Source organism: Aethalodelphis obliquidens, unplaced genomic scaffold (genome assembly GCF_003676395.1).
Source record: "Aethalodelphis obliquidens isolate GAN/ISIS:26980383/991018 unplaced genomic scaffold, ASM367639v1 scaffold74, whole genome shotgun sequence".
Taxonomy (NCBI): domain Eukaryota; kingdom Metazoa; phylum Chordata; class Mammalia; order Artiodactyla; family Delphinidae; genus Aethalodelphis; species Aethalodelphis obliquidens.
The window spans coordinates 8,092,023-8,113,490 of NW_020838018.1; the positions used below are offsets into that span (position 1 = coordinate 8,092,023).

Genomic DNA, 21,468 nt, shown 5'->3' on the forward strand with positions numbered 1-21,468 from the left:
TGTTATTGTGAATAGTGCTGCCGCAAGAATTCTTGTATCTGTCTTTTTTTTTTTTTTTTTTTTCTCCGTTTGGGGCAGAAAGTCACCCCAACTAGAGGATGTCTGAGTTGCAAGCTAAAATCAAATACCCTTTCCAGGTGGCATTCTGATTGCCCCTTGGGGTTTCTGTTGGCAGGAGAGGGTAAGCCTTTAAGTCTGGTTAGAATGTTGATCCCTTTTTAATAGGCAAGCAGTTTTTTTGGGGGGGGGAGGGGGAGGGCAAGTGGAAATACATCGTGTTGTTAAGGGAAGTCACCTATGGCACCATGTTGTCTAGAGACTGCTGCCTTGAGGGGTATTTTAACCTGAGAAAGGGGAGCTTGTCCATGTGGGTCTTTTGCTGTCCCTGATCTGTATCTGAGGATGATAGCCAGAAACCTGGTTGCCTTTGCTCTGGAATCCATCTGAGTGTGCTCTTGACAGCCCCTCTCTAGAGCTCTGGCCGGGCAGAGACGGAGAAGCAGAAGGGCAGAGTATCGGGGTCCTTATGCTGTCCTTAGCACCTTTGGCAAGAGGGAGCTTTGAGAAGACACTGTGCATTCCTGCCCTTGAGCCCTTGGCCCTAAATACTGCATCTCCAGTGCAGTGTATCCCAGCCATTCTGCACTCTCTGGAGAAGTGAAGGTATGTCTGTTTACATATGCATTTGTATTTACATATTCGAGCCGCAAGTATTTATTTAGATCCTGCCAACTTCCTAGGATTATTATGAAACAACCAAGAAAGTTAACTGAAAGTGTTAGGAGTCTCACTGTGAGACAGTACACCATTGAGACAGAGTGGTAGGAGAGGAGGATGGGGTAGGACTTGTGCTGGGGAGGATTTGGGGTGGACCAGAGACGGTGCTTTTTCCTGCAGTTCATCCTTTTTTAAAAAAAAAAACCAGCACATCCAGGCCCTTCACACTTGTGGAGAGAGTGCTTGGAACACATTCAGACTACATTCAACTTTCTGACTGATGTCTCTACCATATGTTAATCAGCCTTTCCAGTCCTGGTCCTGTGGGCCATGTGGAGACAGGAGGGTGCAGGGGTGAAAGGGAGGAGGGTCAGGCGTCTCAGGTGGAGTCCAGGGTCCCGGCAAGAGAGTAGTGGCAGCTGAGGGTGAAAGATGATGGGAGCCTAGTTGGAGGGACCCTTGCCTGCCAGGCAGAGGGACTAAACTTTTCTGTTGGGTAGGGGAAGTGATGGAAGGTAGGTATTTTAGCATGATCCTCGGAGGGGACAGGGTGGAATGGAGCTGGCGTGAGTGACTAGTACGGGTGGTGCGCTGCAGTACTTTCTCCTCCTGAATCCCAAGAAGAGGGGCGCTCCTGTCACGTGGTGAGGCCCATGCTGAGGAAGCAGAGGTTGAGGGAAGGCCTTTCACCTCAGTAATCCCATGATGACTGCCAGTGACCTTGGGCCAGGGAATGAACCATGTGGGAGGTTTGGGAAATGGGAGGGAAAATGGAGGAATTATGATTCAGGCATGTAATTACTCAATCTCCCTCTGTTTCTTGCCACCTTCCTGTCTCTGGTTTGGAAATATGGGCCTTTTTCCTCTTTTTCCCAATAACCCTCTTTCTCCTGAGAGTAGGGCTCGTTTATGACTCATGCTGGTAAATATAAGGCCCAAGACGCAGCCTGTGCCCTCCTACCCGAGCCCTGGCCACGTGCTCATGAGCGGTAACTCGGGGAAGGGGCCGCCACTGCACAGCAGTGCTCCTTGCCCTCTCTGGTGAAGAAATCTGGTAATCTAACCACCTTCCTCTGAGAATAGTGGTCCTCAGACCTCCGTGTGCATCGTGGTCGCCTGGAGAGCTTCCTGAAACACAGATTGCTGGACCCCATCTGGAGTCTCTGAGTCAGCAGATTCGGGTGGGGCTGAGAATTTGTGTTTCCAAGGGGTTCCCAGGTGATGGTGATGCTGCTGGTGGGGACCACACTCTGAGAACTACTTTCCTGGAGAAATTATCACTCCCAATTCAGCATCTCAGCTGAAGAGACGGCATGGTCAGAATCTTTGAGGAGGAGTGGGGGTGGGGGGCGCTTGCGCTGGCTTAAGGATGGGAGGGTTAAAAGGGGGAGATAGTGGTGCAGCAGGACATGGAGGGAGGGGGATGGGTGGGCTGGCGTCAGGGCAGGGAGAGTCTTTGCTGCAGGCAGAGCAGTGGTGCTGTCCTCCGGCCTGGCTTCTAGTAGAGAGAGGTTCCCTGCACCAGGAAAACCAAGTGTGCCTCTGCCTGCTGTAGCCCAGGGTCTTGTAAGGGGTCACTGTCTGGAAAGAGCCCACCTCCCTTCTCAGAGGACTCTTCTTAGCCATTTGGGGACTTCTTGTGAGAGGCCCTCGGTGGCACGGTCTGCCCACACAGTGTTGCTGCCCGGGAGTTGGAGTTGGCCTTTATGAATGACCCTCCTGCTACAGCAAGAGAGTTGAGGTCTCAGCCTGATTGAGGAAATGATGACGGGGTGGAGGGCGGTTTTTTCCAACTCACTCTGATACTTGTGGTTAGCAGGACAGTGATGTGGTTTGTTTCTCTCCTGGTAACCGCTAAAGAAGAGCCTCTGCAGGTCTTTAATGGAAAACTGTGGGGCCAGCAGCCCCAAGGGGCAGGGAAGCACCCCAGGCTGGATCAAACCTGGGAAAAAGAAGCCTTGCTCTTTAGACCAGACTGGGTGCTGTGTTCTTCCACCTGGAACCCAGGGAACCTCCTACCTGGGCTCCTGGCTTCTGTTCTTGCCCACCTCCAGTCTGTTCTCCACACTGCAGCCAGACCAGTATACTAAAAACACAGATCTGGTGGTACCTCTGCTGAAAATGATCCCCACTGCCCTCCAGATGGGGTCTAGCCACCTTCGCGTGGCCTGTAGGCCTGTGCCTGCCCTGGCCCCTGCCACATCCTCTTGTGTGCACCTGGGCTCTTAAGTTCTTAGATGCGGCATCTTGGCCGAGGCATTCCAAACGAAGCTGCATCTTTCTGGAACATTCTGCCCCATCCCCACCCTGTCACCTTCACCTGGCCCACTTCTACACGCCCTGGAGGTCTCAGCTAAAATAGCGTCTCTTTCTGGAGGCCTCCCCTGACCCCTGACACTAGACTTGACCACCCTGCTGTGTTCTCTAAGCTTCCTGTGCTCCTCGATGTGACCTATGGCGGACGGTTTGTTTTGCTTGTTCCCCAGGCATCCACGCTGAGGCAACCCTGTGGTTTACTCTTGTCGTCCTGGTGTGTTTAGTAATAGCGCCTCCTTTCACTGGCAAGTGCGTTACTTTGGATAATAAATTATGGTCCAAGCTACTAAAAGTAGAGAATCAAAAAACGACACTTTCCAGACGTCCTTTCACTGGAATTCCCAATGTGACATGCATTCTGCCAATTAGCTACACTCCATCTAGTCTTAAATATGTAGATATCCTCTTCCTCAGGATGGACCCTGGGACATCCATTTGCTGGTGTGGATCATGGCAGTTGTGGCATAATCCTGGAGCAGGCAGCTTCCCTGTGCCGTAGCTTCCTGATGGTGGCGGCGGGCAGCAGCTCCTTGGCCGACTGGCTCTGCGCTGTGATTTTGGGAGTAGCTCCTGGATACTCAGACTAGAGTCTGTTTTTTCAGCTCGTCCCATGATTCTCTGGGCCATTTAATATGTTACACAAAATCTCTGCTTAAATTGCCTAACTGAACCCGGATCAATACACAACCCTTGTCATCATTGTTCTTGTAAGTTGCTTGTTGAATTGTTTGTTTTCCCTGCTCTGTGAGGGCAGGTCCTAGGCATTCCCTAGCATTATTCCCGGTATGAAACCAGTAGGCAATGAATATGTGTTGAATGAATGAACTCTTGGACTGAGTTTTTTAAAGTCAGGCAGGTGTAGCTAGCCTTTTGTTCAATGAATATAAACAAAATTGAAGGAATGGGGATTGTTTAGTCTAGGGTAATAAGTGGTCTGGATATCTGACTTTGGGGAATGTCTGAAGGCCCCGGGGGCGGGGTGGGGAGCTGTGGTAGTGGGTGGGTTAGAATGTCTGTGGAAGGAGGCACTGAGCTACCTGTTCCTCATCAAGCTGTAGGGACGATGCCAGCAGACATCAGTTAGATGGGAGGTTGGATTTGGCATCTTCCAGCAGAAATTTTCTGCTTCTCCCCACTCGTGTGCCCAGCATGGTCCAGACACTATGCTATGGGGAAGCATAAGGGGAGGACCCCCTTGCCTTCAAGGAACAAAAATCTGTCTGGAAGGCTCCCTGGGAGACCAGGTCATTAGGAGTCCAAAGTAGCTGGAGATGAGTGCTCAAAGGGTGGTCCCAGAAGGCTTCCTGGAAGAGGAGGTAATCCAAGAATAGGCAGGTTCAGGTCTAGGTGAGGGGATTGGCCTGAGAGCTTGGAGAACAAGGAACAGAAGGAACAGACCTAAGTACCCGCTGTGCTATGACCTTTAAGCTCTCTCTCTCGTTTATCAGAATGCCCCTGAGAGCCTGGACATTTCATAGCCTAATTGTGCTGCGGGCCCATGGTAGGTTAGTGGCAGGCCCCAAGTTTGAACCCAAGCCTGCCCAACTCATCACGCTGTCTGATTTAGCCACTAGATCATACATTTTACTTATTTATTTGACCCTGAATAACAAGTTGGGAAGTTTTGCTTCAAATGGGTGACGTAAGTGGTGGATGTGAGTACCTTGTTTCCTAAGCCACATGCCAGGCCCCGTGGTCTGACAAACAGGAGTGGACTTAGAGGGACAATAGGTCAGAATTTTGCAATGGAGTGTCTGGGAAATGTTGATGGATGAATGAGAATAGAGGTGACTCTTGCCCTGGCCTCTGGTAGGGGGAGTCCTGCAAGCTCCTGCTTACCGAGCTTCCTGACTCAGTTAGTTGGTTTTGGAAGGTTTCCTTGCTCTGGCAAGCCCAGGCTCCGCTGGGACGGTAGAGCCTGGCAGATGCACAACTCTCCCCTGCTGGTCCAGCCCTCAGGGCTCAGCATGTGGCTAAATCAGCCGTCCCAGCCGCCTGTGCTGGCTGCCCAGGGCCCTGACGCCGCTGGCCTCTGCCCTTCCCAACCTCCCTCCCACGGGCAGTGACTCGCACAATGGGGGCTCAGTAAATATTGGTCCATGAACGGCAGGCTAGTGGTTCTAATTTTGTTCTCTGCTTCTGGGTCACCACTCTTTTTTTTTTTTTTTAAAGTTTTCCCATCCTGCCTCTCCCAGCGATGTGAGGTTCCATGGGGACAGTATAGTAAGTGGGTCACCAGTTCCAGGTACCCCCACTGCCCTCCTCCCTGCCAGCTCCCCTACGCTGTCAGTGGAAATCTCCCACCCTGGGTGGCCTTTGGCTGAGCCAAAGCCTGAGGCTAAGGTTCTGGGAGTGCGAGCTGGAAGAGGAGAGAGCACATCCTTGTAGGGTATGTGGGAGAGCAGTTAGGAGGGAGGGCCTAGCGAAGCAGGAGAAGAAATGGCCTGTTGAGCCCTGGGCCTGTTGGGCAAGGCCGAGGACTTGCTTTCAGGCCGTGATATTTGCACTGTACTTGGGAGGGAGTTTCATCTTGTCCGAGAGGAGAATGGCCTCTTGGACAATGTTCATTTGGTGGGCAGGGAGGACCACAGGCTCGGTATTTTTTCTCAAAACTTTTTGGACTCCAGAGAGCCTGTAGGGAGGGTATGTACTTGAGTACATGCTGCGCAACTATTGGTTTTCTCACGGTGTCTATGGGGACTTACACAGAGAACTGTACCTTTGTTAGTTTGACCATGCGTGCTGGGAGCACACTAATTATTTATAGAACACTTGGCAGTCTGTGTAGTCACATTATTAATTTTACAGCTTCTAGGTTTTGTCCCATGCTTAGAAAGTTCTCCCTAACTCCCTGATTATAAAAAAAATCACCCATGTTTTCTTATATTGTTGTACCTACACAACCCACTGGGACACATCAATGATGCATTTAAAAAGGTTAAAAACAAAACAAAACAAAACACTCCAAATCCCACCACTCAGAAATAGTCATCACTAATATTAGGTGAACATTATTCCAGACAACCTTCCAGACATGCTCACAGATAAAATGCATATAGAGAAATAGATATAAATACTCCAAAACGTGGGAGCACGTGACAAATTAGGAGATTGGGATAAACATATACATACTACTATATATAAAATAGATAACTAATAAAGACCTACTGTATAGCACAGGGAACTCTACTCAGTATTCTGTAATAACGTATATGGGAAAAGAATCTGAAAAATAATATATATACATATACATATATATATATATATATATATACACATATATAACTGATTCACTTTGCTGTACACCTGAAACTAATACAACATTGTAAATCAACTATACTTCAATAAAAATTAAAGAAAATACTCCTATAAAAAAGTATGAAAACTTCCCTGAATGTAACCAAAGAAAAACTATAGTAAAATTAAAGGAATTATTAAACTATGAAGAAATGTGTCTTTCACAAGAGAGATGATTTCCTAAAAGACCCCAAAAAGACTAAACAAAAAAAGCTTGTGAGTCATATCTATAATTACTTGTTTCCATTTTAGATGGTATTTATTGACTCTGCTATGAAAAATGAGGACATTAGCTTTTTTTTCTTTATTTGGGTGCGTTGGGTCTTCGTTGTGGTGTGCGGGCTTCTCATTGCGGTGGCTTCTCTTGCTGCGGAGCATGGGTTCTAGGTGCGCAGGCTTCAGTAGTTGCATCACGTGGGCTCAATAGTTGTGGCACGCGGGCTTAGTTGCTCTGTGGCATGTGGGATCTTCCCGGACCAGGGCTCGAACCTGTGTCTCCTGCATTAGCAGGCGGATTCTTAACCACTGCACCACCAGGGAAATCCCAGGACATTAGCATTTTCACATTTTTTTCTCATCTCCTTTCTTTCCATCTCTTGATTATATTAATTATATTATTAAATTGTCCATGATTATAACGTTTAGATTCTGTCCTATAACCGTAATCCCCATAGTTTTTAATTATTTCTTATTTGAAGGGTTTTAATGCTTACCCATGGTTTTTGCATTCCTGAGCCTTCATTTTATTTTTCTACTAATTAGCTGCATTTCATTATCATGTCATTTTCTTCCCCCCTAGAAAGGGGACTGAAGTCTCTGACTTATTTCATGCTTGAGAATTTCTGCCTGTTGTCTTTACCAATTTGTATGACATCACAGCTGGGAATAATATTCATTGGTTCCTATTTTCTTTCTCTCAGAATTATGTAAACACTGTTGCATTTCTTCTGATGCTAAATGTTGCTATGGAGAAGATGACGGCAGTCTGAATTTTCTGCCACTTAAAAGAAGTTTTAGTACATTTCACAGTTTTTGGAAGAAAATATTATGGGACGGGGGAGTTACTTCTGGATTCCTGGAAAAGCCTTCTTTTTAAGTTCGGTAACTTCACTAGGCAGCATCCCAGTGTTGAGCCTTCTGCGTGAAATTTTTGTGGAGTACAGTGTATTATTGCAATCATCAGATTCTGTTTTTCCTTTCATTTCAGGGAAATCATGTGTTTTTTTATCTTTGAGCATATTTTTTATTCCGGTCTCAGGTTCTCTACTTCAGGAACACCAGTTATCCTGGCGTTGGTGTCGTGTCGTCACTATGTGCTTTAATTTGTCTTTTCCGTCCGCATTCACTGTGCTTATCTCAAACCTTCTTTTGTCAGTATCTCTATTTGAAATTTCTGGCAGAATTCTGTTCTCTGTTCATTAGAATCTGTATATTAGTTCTTCAGTGATGTTTTGTTGGTCTTTTTTTGGTAAGCCTGCATCTCCTTTTGTCTTACAGCCCCACCTCTGAGCCCTGGTTTTATTGTGTGCATGTTCTAATTGAGTTATTCCACAGAGTGGGCAGTTTTGAGGGATTGCTGTCTCTGGAGTGATGTTTTCCTTTCCATCGACATCTTTGTCTCTGCGTGGTTGGCCTGCAGCTTCTCCTCGTCATATTCATGCTAGTGCTTTTTGGCTCTTTTGGCTCTAAAATAAGGCAGTGACTTTCTTCCCACCACTTTGAGGCTGGTTTGTCCCCAACCCCAGTGACAGCAGTGCCGAGTGCTGGGTATTTATGGCGTGTTCTCTGTAGCCTGAGTTGGGGGTGGAGGGCATGGATTGGGCCTGTGTTCTGGGACTTCGGTGGTGGCCCTGGTGGCGGCCCTGGACTGGGGAGGTGCTGTTGGAGGGGGAGGAGGACCCACTGGAATTGGACAGCTTCCCCAGTTCATTCAGCCTGCAGCCTTGCAGCCCTTATTTCCCTCAGAGGGAGTCAGCCCGTTGTTCTTGTTCCCCTGCCACCTGTTTCTTTGTTTCCCAGCACCTTTTCCCACTACTCCCCAGTGGAAGGGGAGGAAGACTTGGCGGCAGTCTGCCTCTCTTCAGATCTGGGGCGGTTTAGTGAGAATCCTCCTGGGGCCGGGCCAGGGCTAGGAGACCAGCCACGTGTGGTACCTCCTGCATTCCTTTCCTTGCCTCTGGTTTGGAAGTTATTATATCAGATTATGTCTCTTTCCTTGTTTGCTTGCTGTGGGTGACTTTTTTTTTTTTTGGCTTTTTACTATTTTTGTTTTTAACTCAACAGTTAGTTATCAGTTGAGGGAAAAATGCTGCCATTTCAGTTCTCCATCTTAATTCAGAAATCTTTATTTTTATATAGTGTCTCAACATACCTTATCTTTCTTAGTACTCAAAGAAAGCTCTGTGGGTTTGTTTTCCTCTTTCCAGTATAAGGAAGGCAACCTAGTGAGATCAGTGAGGTACAGATTGGACTTCTCCCACCAAACCCAGTGGTCCTTCTGTTGCCAGAGCTGCACTTTTCCTAGTTACCAGCACCCACAGCAGGGAAGACAAAGGCCAGAGTTTTTGAGTCCTCGGGGCCTCCACCTCCACCCTGAGGCCTGGCTTTGTCTTTGGTCTGCAAGTTTCGGGAATTTTTATACACGTCTCCTGAGGTGGGCTCTGGAAGGTGCCCCCTTGGCTCACCCAGACCATGTGTGTCTGTTGTACCCCTCACCGGTTAACCTTTCGTGGGGAGTGTCCACTGGGGAGACATTCCTATTAGGCTGACGGGTCACAGCCTTAGAATGGGGAGGGGATGGGGACTGGAGGAAGACCAGTCTATTTGACAGTCTTCTGCAGCAATGAGCTGTGGGGAGAGAGCCCCCAGGGAGATGGCAGCCGCCTTGTGTTTGTTAGTTGGGTATGAGAGCACAGGCACCTCAGAGACCCCCTGCTGTCTGTCCCCAAGAGGAATATAAGAGAACTTGATGCCTCTTTTTACATCCTTTGGATTTCAAGTGGGGAGGAGACAGTTGAGGAGAAGGCTTAAGATGATTCACTAAGGCCAGTCAGTGGTACAGCCAAGGACCTCGGGAGCCATCACTCATGTCACTGTAGCCTCTCCTTTTCCCCTGCCCCCTCACCTGCACCTCCTTATCCACCCATCTGACCCCCTGGTCATTCTTTAGTGTGGACCATCAGACTTGTTTTTTGGTTTTTGGTTTTTTTTGGCTGCGTTGGGTCTTTGTTGCTGCACGCAGGCTTTCTGTAGTTGCAGCAAGCGGGGGCTACTCTTCCTTGCGGTGCGCAGGCTTCTCATTGCAGTGGCTTCTCTTGTTGTGGAGCACAGGCTCTAGGCACGCGGGCTTAAGTAGGTGTGGCATGTGGGCTCAGTAGTTGTGGCTCGTAGGCTCTAGAGCACAGGCTCAGTAGTTGTGGCGCACGGGCTTAGTTGCTCCGTGGCATGTGGGATCTTCCCGGACCAGGGCTCGAACCCATGTCCCCTGCATTCGCAGGCGGATTCTTAACCACTGTGCCACCAGGGAAGTCCTGGACCATCAGTCTTTTCTCAGTTTTAACTCAAGTGCTTTGCAGAAGCCCAATTCAGACTGCCCTTGCACACACGCCATGCCTTGGCCTGCCGCTGACTAGCATCGCAGCTGAAGAGTTCGAGTCTTCCAATTCACTGTGCTCCCACCTAGCCCGTGCTTTGAGGGGGCGCAGAGTAGGCATAGGGTGCTGCACAGAGAAGATAGGGTCCCAAACACATCCTTTGCCCATTTCCTGTGACTTACCAGTTGGCCTTGGAAACCGCTGTGCCTTAGCCATGTTTGTCTCTGGAGCATTAGATCTTACCTTCCGCGTTTCATTCCTCAGCCCAGAGGAATCTGAGAGGGAGAACGGTGGGCTGTCTGGCCAGCACGTGGTCAGGGAAGGGAGTGGGTGTTGGGAGGCCCAGCAGCTCCCAGGCCCCCCAGGTCTCCGTTGCCTGTTCTGCTCACATCAATGTCCAGTCCCTGGACCAAGCATCACGGAAAGTCACTACTCTGTCCCCACGAAGAGAAGTAAATGTTTGTTCATCTCTGAGACAGTGGGTGGGCGTGGAAAAAATGCAGCATGGTAAATATAAGAGTAAAGTTATGTCCACGGGACAGAAGTGCCGCTTCCAGGATGAGATATTTCTGAGCTGGGTGAAGGGACCACAGGCGGGTGGAATCTGATTTGGGAGCCCCCAAGGTAGGAAGGCACTTCTGAAGCTCCACAGAGGGTCCAGAGCCAAAGCATCTCCTGTCGACTCTCACCTCACCCTGCACCCGACCCCGTCCCGGGGAGGTTGGGTCTGGTGCCTTGAAGACAGACCTAAGGCACTAAAATAATTTACTTCTTGGAACCTGAGCCAGGTGAACAAAGGGGTGGAGAAGACTCCAGCTTCTCTTTAGTCGGGGAGCCTGGTCCTCTGAGCCAACAGCATACTCGAGCCTTTGTCTGTCTGCAGCTTGTTTTATTTTTATTTTTATTATTATTATTTTTTTGCGGTACACGGGCCTCTCACTGCTGTGGCCTCTCCTGTTGCGGAGCACAGGCTCCGGACATGCAGGCTCAGCGGCCATGGCTCACGGGCCCAGCCACTCCGCGGCATGTGGAATCTTCCCGGACCGGGGCACGAACCCATGTCCCTTGCATCGGCAGGTGGACTCTCAACCACTGTGCCACCAGGGAAGCCCTGCAGCTTGTTTTTAATGCCTGGCCCCATGGGCTCTTCTTACTCCTCCTGGAAGGAAGGTGGTCTTGAGGGCGGCTGGCTCAGCTCCCCGGCGGGAATGGCCCACCTGGGGCCGCCCATTTCCATGGACTTAATAGAACGGGCTTGGGCTTCCTCCTGCAGCTGGAGCTGGAGGCGAGGACCCCTGCCCAGCCTCACCATCCCGCTGCTCCGGAGCTGTATGTGTCCTCTTCCTCTCTTCTTTCTTTCCTCCAAAGAATCTCTTATAAACTTCCTTTTTTTTTCTAAGAATAACTTACATCTCCTTTGGAGCAGAAAGCTCCCCTTTCATGTCTGCCAAAAAGCCAGGGTCACTTGGATTTGAAGTGTCTTTAACGAGTCCAGGGTCCCTGGACCAGGACTCCTTACTGCCCTCCAGCTGTTTCTACATTCTCCTCTGACTCTCCGGGGTGGGCATCCTGTCTGGAGTGCAGGCCAGGTGGGAGGGCTCCGCCCCACCCACTCCCAGGGGCCTCTGGGTCACTGAAGAGCAAACGCTGAGTCGATGCTTACCTTGACGTGAACGCCTGTCCGGGTACAGCTACAAGTACCCCAGGTGTCTCGGCCTTGAAGTGTTTTTGCGTGTCTCTTGTTTGTGAGTGTTCTGAAGTTGCTGCAGATGGATTTGATTGTTTGTTTTGTTGAAGTGATTCTGCAGAGGGAACCCTGTAACACAGCCTGTCTGTGTCACACACTTGGGGGGTTTCCTTCACAGGTCTTCAGGGCACCTTACGCCTGGATTTGGGGTGCTTGCAGGGACTGGTAGAAACTGGGGTAGATCTGCCCAGAGACACGCGGGCTTTGGTGGCTTCTGCATGGGACCTGGGGCATGTATGTGTGTGTCTCCACACAGAGGGGACAGTGGCTAAGAGTGCCCTGACTTTAGTGTCGTTCAGACCCGGCTTCAGTTCACGGAGAATTCGATTTCTGGTCTACTTGCTGGTTATGGGCCACGTTCCCTGATCCCCAAACCCCAGTTTCCTCATCTGTTTTGTGGGGATAAATGTCCTGCCTTCTCTTAAAGGAATCAGTGAGTGTCAGGTGCTTCAGGTAAGGTCACACTGGGACTGCTAACTGCTGTCCTCATCTCTTTGCCCCCCCTTTCCTAAACCCATGCAGCCCTCCTCCCCTTTGTTTTAACAGTACAGCACACGCCTTAGACAAATCACAGTGTGGTCGGGTGGAGAACAGCTTTCTTTGTACAGTGGGGTTTAGCTGTTTTGGATAAGGTCCACCCTACTAACTATAAGTTAACTTTTGGGTCTTGGTGGAGACTTGAGAGCTTTTAGTTTCAGAGTAGCACTTGTACAGACTATCGTTTTTGCTGATGCCTAATCCATTCATTTGTGTGACTCAAAGTATATTCACTGAAGAGTGATGGTTTATGTCTCCAGATTCTGTGCGTGCCCCACATGTGGAACCTAAAGCCTGGAATGTCCCGGGTATGCTTGTGGTCGGGGACTTGTGCGATGTAGGCGTGGAGTAAAGTCGGCCACTGTGCTTCCATTGGCAGCTTAATATCTGAGAGGGAGTCAAAGTGGAGGAGCCCTGCCAATTATAAGTCTTACGATAATCATAGCCATGTTTTATCGAGCGCTTTCTTGAGTCTAGTCCCTTGCCAAAGCTCATGTCGTTAAATCTTCACAATAGTCCAGTGAGGCGGGTACAGATTTTATAGATGAGAAAACTGAGGTGTGGAGAGAGAGGCTACGTAACTTGGCCAAGGTCACTGCTGGGAAGCAGCAGTGTGGAAATTCAAGCCAGGTCTTCCTGACCCTAAAGGCCATGGTACGCTCTGTCACCGCTCTGGGTGATTGTAGAATGTTGACTCTGGTTACATAACTTGCCCAAGATCACACAGCTGGTAAACGGCAGAGTCAGGATGCAGATAAGCCTGCTCTTAACCCCTTTGCTCTGGTTCCTCTGTCCCAAGCGAGGTCGGGGAGATGGAGTGATCCACGTGAGGCATCATGCCAGAGCCCCGGGTGCCCCGGGGAGGCATGGGAATGACTACAGTGCCTGGGCTCCTAGGCCTGGATTAAATAGGAGGCTCATTTTCCCCTCCTGGTGTTTGTTTACTTCACAAGTTTAAATTATAACTATACTAAGGGAAATGATTAACAAAAGAAAACTCATCCATCCTGCTACTGGAAGGTTTCATTTTTTCTCTGTTCCTTCTCAGTTCTTAACTCTGATTACATAATTGTTCTGCTTCTTTATTTAACATTAAACTCACGATTCTCCTTTTTATAGCTGCATACTATTGCATGAAATTGATGTAATCCACTTGACCACAACACATCTTTCTGCCAATAGCCTTTTTATTTTTGGATTGCTTCTCTTAGTGTAAATTCTAGAAGTAGAGTTATTAAAGGATTTAAATACATTTATTATCATATAACTTTTCCAGAGTCATATTATGTATACAGCCCCCAGAAGTATGTTATTCTGTTGTTTAACCTCACTAACATTTGGTTTTATAGCTTTTTTTAAAAATGTGTTTTGCTATTTTAATAAGTAGCAAAGTAGCACCCTCCATCTTTTAAATTTGTATTCTTAACAAGCCGGGGAGACTGAGTATTTTTCATGTTGGTTCCCTAATTTAGGTAGTATAGAAATAATCCTTTGGCATGTTTGATGGTGTATAATTTTTCCAGTCTGTTTCTTATCCCCCCTCTTTAAGTGGTGTGGTGTTCTTTTTTTTTTTTAGATTTTCCTTTGGAGAATTTCAAACATATACAAAAGTAGAGAGAATAGTATCATGGATTCCCACCTACCCATCACTCAGTTCCAACAATTATCAACTCATGCTCAGTCTTGTCTCATCTGTACTCTAATGCAAATATCCACTCCTTGGTTATTTTGAAGCAAATCCCAAGTAAGATATTTAATCCATGATGATTTCAGTATCTCTCAAAAGATAAGGACTTTAAACACCCATAGTTTTTCTGTACTTTTTTCTTTTCAAATTTGGTCAAACCTATTGAATTTGTTTTTTTATCTTCTGTTTCAAAAGAAGGATTTTTCTCAAAAGCTAGGCAGAGGCCTTATAGAAGGGGTGAAGGGTCAGTTTTGACACCAACTGGATTCAGAGTCTGAAGAGAGACCCTCCTGTTTGGAGCACAGCTGATGGGTCTGGTGTGGAAGGAGAGGATGGGTGTCCTAAGCCTTGCCCTCACCTGGCTTTCTCCTCTTGCAGCCTCACCTGTCACCATGAAGCTGCTGCACCCAGCCCTCCCCAGCTGCCTCCTGCTGGCTCTGCTCGCTGTGTGGACAGCTGCTCCTGAGGTTCATGCCGTGTCCGTGGGGACACCCGCCATCAGCGCAGCCTCTTTCTTGCAGAACCTCATGCATCGCTACGGGGAGGGCGACAGCCTCACCCTGCAGCAGCTGAAGGCCCTGCTCAACCACCTGGACGTGGGAGTGGGCCGGGACAACGTCTCCCAGTCCGTGCAGGGACCGAGGAACCTCTCGACGGTAAGGCTCCCTGGCTCTGCCCAGCACCATCTCTGTCCTTTCGAGGTTCCCAATCTAGTTGGGGGCAGGCGAGCCTTGATGACAGAGCAGAGGAGCCAATTCTTCCCCTGCGGTCGGGATCAGCTAGTCTGAGTCTCCAGCAGCACCTCCCAGCCTCCTACATGGGTGTTTTGAAGCCCTTAGCAAAGGGCAGCCATGAAGTAGGGGCTCTCAGCCCTCCAGACCCTTCCTCAGAGCCACACTGGGATCTCCTGGAACTGCTGGTAAGCTGGAGCTCCCGGGTCAGCTAATATTTCTTATAGAGTTTCTGCAAAGCCCTTTGCCCGTTATCCTAGGTGAGCCTCAAAGCACCTCTACGTGCAGGTGGCAGATCTTCATTATATCCTGTATATACTGAGATACTAAGGGACCCACAGTGAGTTCTGGAGGGACCAGGATTAAGACTCAGTCAGGCCTTTTGGCTCCTGGTTCTCTGTTCTGTCTTCCATATCTTCTTGGCTAATCAGAGTCTGAGGCTGTGTGTGTCAGCCAAATGTAAGTCAGCCAGCAACGTCTTTGCATATCTACTTTGTTCCCTGTGCTGAGTGTGGCGAGAAATAGAGGAAAATGAGTCATGTTTAGGGAGTTTACTGTTAAGATGGGGAGCTCAGCCAACCAAGAACAGAGTTAACTGATATTCAGATGAAGTGCTAGTTGCTGTGGCTTGGATAGTCATTATAGGATTCAGAAATGAGAGAAGCGGGTGAGTGTGCCCTAGATGGTCAAGGAAGCTTCTGTGTGGGGTGTCCTGGAGCTTCGCCTTGAAGGAGAGCGGAGTTTGGAGGGACCGAGTCGCTAGGCTGGGGGAGCCATGTGGCGTGTATGCAGAACCACAGGGGCGTGGTGCACGTCTGAGTCGGAGGGGTGGCTGCCTTGGGGGGCTCATGCAGCCTGACCCCAGAGGCCTCCCGGCTCAGCAGCAGGATCTTGGGGTCACTGAGTCCAGCCCCCAGCATTTTTTTTTTTTAAGATTTTTTTGATGTGGACCATTTTTAAAGTCTTTATAGAATTTGTTACAGTATTGCTTCAGTTTTGTTTTTTGGTTTTCTGGCCGCGAGGCATGTGGGATCCCAGCCTCCCTGACCAGGGATTGAACCCGCACCCCCTGCATTGGAAAGCGCAGTCTTAACCACTGGACCCCATGGAAGTACCAGGCCCAGAAACCCTCACTCGTCGGCACTCCCAGCGGGCTGGTTCCCTCAGAGACAGAGCCACGTAAAACCAGACTCAGCGAAAGACTGACGTGTAACTGTTTAATTAGAAGTAGAATGGCAGTGTTTCATGGGAACGGTGTGTGAGAACCACTTAACCTGATGCTTCCCAAGGGAACTCAGAGCTCATGCCCACTGGGCAGCCCACACTTGCTCCATGGCAGACCCTGAGTCTTCAGATTTCCCCCCACTTCCTTTCCCAATCTCTGCCAACACATCCTGCAGTCTGGGGACATTACTGTATATGGTCCAGGAGACTACTGTTCCTCTTAGACACCTGTGCTCAATAGCTCTGGAGAAGTATGTGAAATCTGTATTTTACTGTCATAGCTCCCTGGGCTGTTGTAATGTGGCCAGATTTGGTATCTGGGAGAAGCTGTATCTTCAGGTATGCACATAGAGGTATGTTCCCCAGAAGCCACACCCTGGTCATAATGATTGGAATTCGGTTGTTCCCAGAACTTCTAGGTAGCCATTTACAGATGGGTGAGTGGAAGGTATGTATGGGTGGCTGATCTCTAAGATTACTTATCAGTCTTTCAAGTTTAGGGACGACTTTGCTCTCATCCTTGGACGTTAGTCTGCAGGTTCCGTGAAATTTGGACAGTTGCATCTTCTGTTTTCCGTCTTGGAAGGCTCATCAGGGGCAAGGTGTGACTTTGGGTCCTAAGAAGCTTTCTGCCCCTCCCACTTGGTTTCAGTGCTTCAGTTCTGGAGACCTCTTTGCTGCCCACAACCTCAGCGACCAGTTGCGGATTGGGGGGCGTGAGTTCCAGGAGTTCTGCCCCACCATCCTCCAGCAGCTGGATTCCCGGGCCTGCTCCTCCGAGAACCAGGAGAATGAGGAGAACGAGCAGACAGAAGAGGGGAGGCCCAGCTCAGTTGAAGGTGAGCCAGCACGGGAAGGCAGGGCCTGGTGTCCGTGCTTGTCTGCATGAGGACCGCTGGGCTGATCAGATAGAGCTGCCCGCTGAATGTTTGACCGGTTATCATCCTCTTATCATCGTTGGGAGGGGCGAGTTGGAGTAATGACTATACCGGTATCTCCTGTACTCCCAAGACCGGTCCAGCACATTGCCAGGCCGGGCAGCGTGGCTGGTGAGCGTTCCGTCGTGGGGCTTTTGGACCAGCCTCGAGGTGCTCTTTTTGGTCACTTTTCCGTTTTGGTTTTCATTAAACTACCAGGGGGCCAACACCTTAATTTTTTTTTTTTTTTTTTTTTTTTTTTTTTTTAACATCTTTATTGGGGTATAATTGCTTTACAATGGTGTGTTAGTTTCTGCTTTATAACAAAGTGAATCAGTCATACATAAACATATGTTCCCATATGTCTTCCCTGTTGCGAACACCTTGATTTTTGAGTTTAGCATTTAAGGCCTTTCACAGTCTGCCCTCGGCCCACTTCACCCACTTCATCCTCCTCCCCCTCCCCTGCCTGGTACCCCTGCTCCAGCCGCAGTGGTTCACCGTGGCCTGTGTGTGCACACGGCTCCCTTGAGCCTGGATCGACCTTCTGCAATCCTGTCGTGCTGGTGTGAGCAGCCTGGCACTTGGTACCTAGCATGTGCCACCTGTGTCACACCCCACGTCGTTTCCTGCTGTCGTTATTTAACTCCTGTGGTCTATAGCCTTTCATCTGCCCCTCCATCTGAAAGGTAAGCTGCTTTTGGATAGCAGCTTTGGTGTATATTTTTAGGCTTCTCCACAGCACCCAGCAAGAGGTGGACTCGACAAGCATTTACTGATGGGTTGGCAGATCTCTTTCTGCCCCGATTGCCGCTGAGTTCAGAACGGGCTGCCCCCCGGCAGCAAGAGTACCTCCACCCTCAGTAATGGAGGCCCTCGTCTGTTCTTGTTCCTCCACAGTGTGGGGCTTTGGTTTCCTCAGTGTCTCACTGATTAACCTGGCCTCTCTCCTGGGAGTCCTCGTCCTGCCGTGCACGGAGAAAGCGTTTTTCAGCCGTGTGCTCACTTACTTCATCGCCCTGTCCATTGGAACGCTGCTCTCTAACGCGCTCTTCCAGCTCATCCCAGAGGTGCAGTAGAAAAGAAACGTGCGCGTCCTGTCTCCCTGGGGCGTCCCCGCCCCGACCCTGTGCTCCAAGGCACCTGACAGCCGCCACCTGAAACATTAACTTCTTCCTCATGTCAAGGGATGCAAATGACTTCTGCCTCTGGATCTCAAGGGCCTCCTCTCACTCCTGGGGCACCCAGGTTTGCCTCTGGCCTCTTCAGGGGATGTCAGATGCAAGGCTCTCAGCACGTGTCCCCCATGCTGGGGACCTGTCAGCCTCCTTCCCCAGTCAGTGCCTTTCCTAAGCCCTGTCGGCAGGGCTGGAAAGGAAAGCAGCCGGTGGTGGCTGTCCCTGCCCTTGGTCCTCCAGACCCCCTCTGTTCTAAGTAGAGGACCTGGCCGTACTCAGGTGTGGCCACCAAGAGATGATCCACCTGGAATGAAGTGGAAGGAAAGAGGTTACCGACTGAAAAGTTGTATTGACCTAAAAAGTACGTGATCCTTTTTTTTTTAAGCAGGCCCTAATCCACAGTATAGAGGGCCAAACATAGAATCAAGACTATTTAATGAAAAAAGCGAAATCAAAATTACCAAATAAAGGAAAGGGACCCACCGTCCTTCACACCTTGCATCTTGACTTTTTCCTGATAGGACTGACTTCCTGGCACCCTTACTTGACTGTTCTGAAATGTTTGTTGATTTTGTTCTTTAATTGTAACCACTGAGGAGCTAAAAAAAATAAGACCCAAGGTGACAGTCTGCCCACCTGTCAGCTCAGGCAAGGGCGTGCAGTGGGGCGATGGGTGATGTGTGGACCTTCTTTGGGAATGTTGATGGCCGCCTTCCATAGGCAGCTGCCTGGCCTTTCCAATCAAAAGACTGTACGGGATGCCCATCCTTGCCTTGCCTGTTCACTCTTCATGATGAAGAGAGAAATCTGGTTTAAGGTGAACCATCTTGATGCTATGTCAGAATTCCACATGAATCTAGCAAGCACTTCTCAGGGCAGGCCTCATCTTGGGCTACTTTTTTTTCGGCTCCAGAAATTAAATTTATTAATTTTTTTTCAAGATTGGAAATGAAATGCTGTGTTGCCTGTTGAATGGGAATACAATAATGGTACATACTCCGCCCCTGGGCTCACAGGGGAGGCCTCATCCTGGCTCACTTTTGTCCTGCCCGGAGTGTGTGACACTGGGAAATGGTAGAGGAAATATTTTTTGACGGGGTGATCTTGGAACTCTGTTCTCTACACTGCAGCCCTCTCAAAGCAAATGGAAACAAACAAATAAAGCAAAACCTGAGGGAGTTCCCTGGTGGCCTAGTGGTTAGGATTCCGGGTTTCCTGTGCCATGGCCCAGATTCAGTCCCTGGTCAGGGAACTGAGATCCTGCAAGTTTCGGGGCATAACCGAAAACAAAAAGAAAAAACACAACAAGGTCATAGGAAAAAAACAAAACCTGAGATGTTAAGAGAATGGATTTTGTGGCCATCGGGCCTTACTTGTCCGTCCCTTCTGCCCTGCACAGAGCAGACCAGGTGTGGGGAGTGTCCCATGTGCCTGCATAGCGAGGGTCAGACGTGCCAACACGGCAGCCCAGTGATCTGTCAGTCTCTTCCCCTTGCTCTGGTTTCCTGTTCCCTAGAGCTCTCGAGTCCAGAGTCTGCTAGGCAGCCCCTGGCTAGGCCTGAGCACACCTCGGCTACAGGCCAAGGCAGGACCTGCCCTGCCAGGCACAGCAGCTAGCAGGTGGGACTCAGCAGCCACCAGGCAGCAGGGGCGAGAGACGCGGGGTTCCAAGGCCACCACGAGTTCCTCCCCGTTTCTCCTGAGCCGATTGAAGGAAATTTCATTGGACTTGAATCACTAACAAATGTTCTGTTTCTCTCTCCCTCCCTGCTTGTCTCTCTGATTTTTCTTGTTTTGCCTCCTTTGTTAATATCCACCAAAACCCCCTCCCACTCTACCTCCCGCCCTCTCCACCTCTCTCCCTGAATGGTGGCTGCCGTGCCGTGGGGCGTTCGCCCTTGTCCCTGTCCTGGGTGGGGCTGGCTCCCCCTCCCCGGCAGTCTGGGGGTACGGTCTCCTCTGTGTGACCGTCATCTCCCTCTGCTCCCTGATGGGGGCCAGCGTGGTGCCCTTCATGAAGAAGACTTTTTACAAGAGGCTGCTGCTCTACTTCATAGCTCTGGCGATTGGAACCCTCTACTCCAACGCCCTCTTCCAGCTCATCCCCGAGGTATGGCAAGCTAGGGCCCTTGCACAGGAGCACGCCGCCTCCTGGGGGATGGCGGGACACAGTGGGTGGGCCCTCCATCTCCACAGAAGGCCTAGAGAGGAGGTCCTCTCCTTCTGGAAAGTGAAGCTAGGATGTAGGCACGAGCGAGGAGAGGCAGCTTAGAGAAGGCTTTGAGAGCTGGTTCAAATCCCAGCTCCACCGGCCACAAGTTCTGTGCCCTTGGGCAAGTCACCTGACCTCTCTGTCCTTCCGTTTCCTCATACGTAAAATGGGAAGAATAAAAAGGGCGGACCTCAGGGTGATGCAGTGAGGGTTACGTGAGTTAATGTTTCTTAAACACCTGGTGCTCGCTATCTGTTGGGTGAACAGAGGTAGTGTAGTTAGGTCACGTTATGGCTCCCAATTTGGAGCTTTGGGCACCAAAAACAGAATCCGTAGGTCTCAATGAAAAGCTCACTTCTCCTCAGTAGGACATTAAATTCTAAAGACAACCTGTCTTTTTTTTTTTTTTGGTACGTGGGCCTCTCACCGTTGTGGCCTCTCCCGTTGCGGAGCACAGGCTCCGGACGCGCAGGCTCAGCGGCCATGGCTCACGGGCCCAGCCGCTCTGCGGCATGTGGGATCTTCCCGGACCGGGGCACGAACCCGTGTCCCCTGCATCAGCAGGTGGACTCTCAACCACTGCGCCACCAGGGAAGCCCGACAACCTGTCTTTTGCATCAGAAAATAAGCTAGAGAGGTATGAGGATTAAATAATGAGCTCTTAATCCATGGAAGGGCCTTTATATAATAGGTGCGCAGTAAAGTTTTGCTGTTAGCAAAATTAAAAAAAAAGAAGAAGAAGAAAAGAAAGAAAATAAGCTGGAGAGAACCCACCAGTCTGGCCTCACACATGTTGATGGTACCTTTGCCCCTTCGCCTGGGCTAACCAGGAAACTCTCCATGAGAGAGGAGGAGCCCAGTGTTTGTAAGGCTTAGCAGGGCCTTGGAGGAGTTTCTCATCCCATGTGGTCTCTGCGTAGACCTGCTGATGGCAGGAATCCTGAGGCGCTACACTGTGGGTAGTCTGACGGGCCTGGATGAGCCAGAGGTGAAGCAGAAAGATGACGCCCCGGGCTCCTTAGAGCACTTTGTTTTCCAAGATGCGGTTTTGTGTTTTCTGAGTTGATCCTTAGATCACCTCTGTGATGTGTAGGAAACAAGGAATGTTGTACCCATTTAACAGATACAGAATCTGACCTGCACAAGAGCTCGTATCTTAGTGCTTTTTGTGGAGAACTGTTAGTTGCCTCTTTCCACCCCACTTTTCCGTAAGATGATTGGACTCTCCTTGAAAGTTGGCCGGAATGAGTAATTTCTATTCTAGAACTTGACCTTTAATGTCTCTTAGAAAACTACCCTAAGAGATTTCATT

The 21,468-nt window shown here is 49.6% G+C and overlaps 1 protein-coding gene across 1 annotated transcript in view; it reads left to right on the top strand.

Annotated features, from left to right (window-relative positions):
- Positions 1-21,468, top strand: part of SLC39A14 (solute carrier family 39 member 14) — a 44,621-nt gene that overhangs the window by 17,380 nt on the left and 5,773 nt on the right. Inside the window, exons 2-4 of the mRNA XM_027091964.1 lie at positions 14,273-14,550; positions 16,502-16,688; positions 19,885-20,054. Coding sequence (XP_026947765.1) covers positions 14,287-14,550; positions 16,502-16,688; positions 19,885-20,054 — 621 coding nt within the window. The 5' untranslated portion in view covers positions 14,273-14,286. The remainder of the gene's footprint in view (positions 1-14,272; positions 14,551-16,501; positions 16,689-19,884; positions 20,055-21,468) is intronic.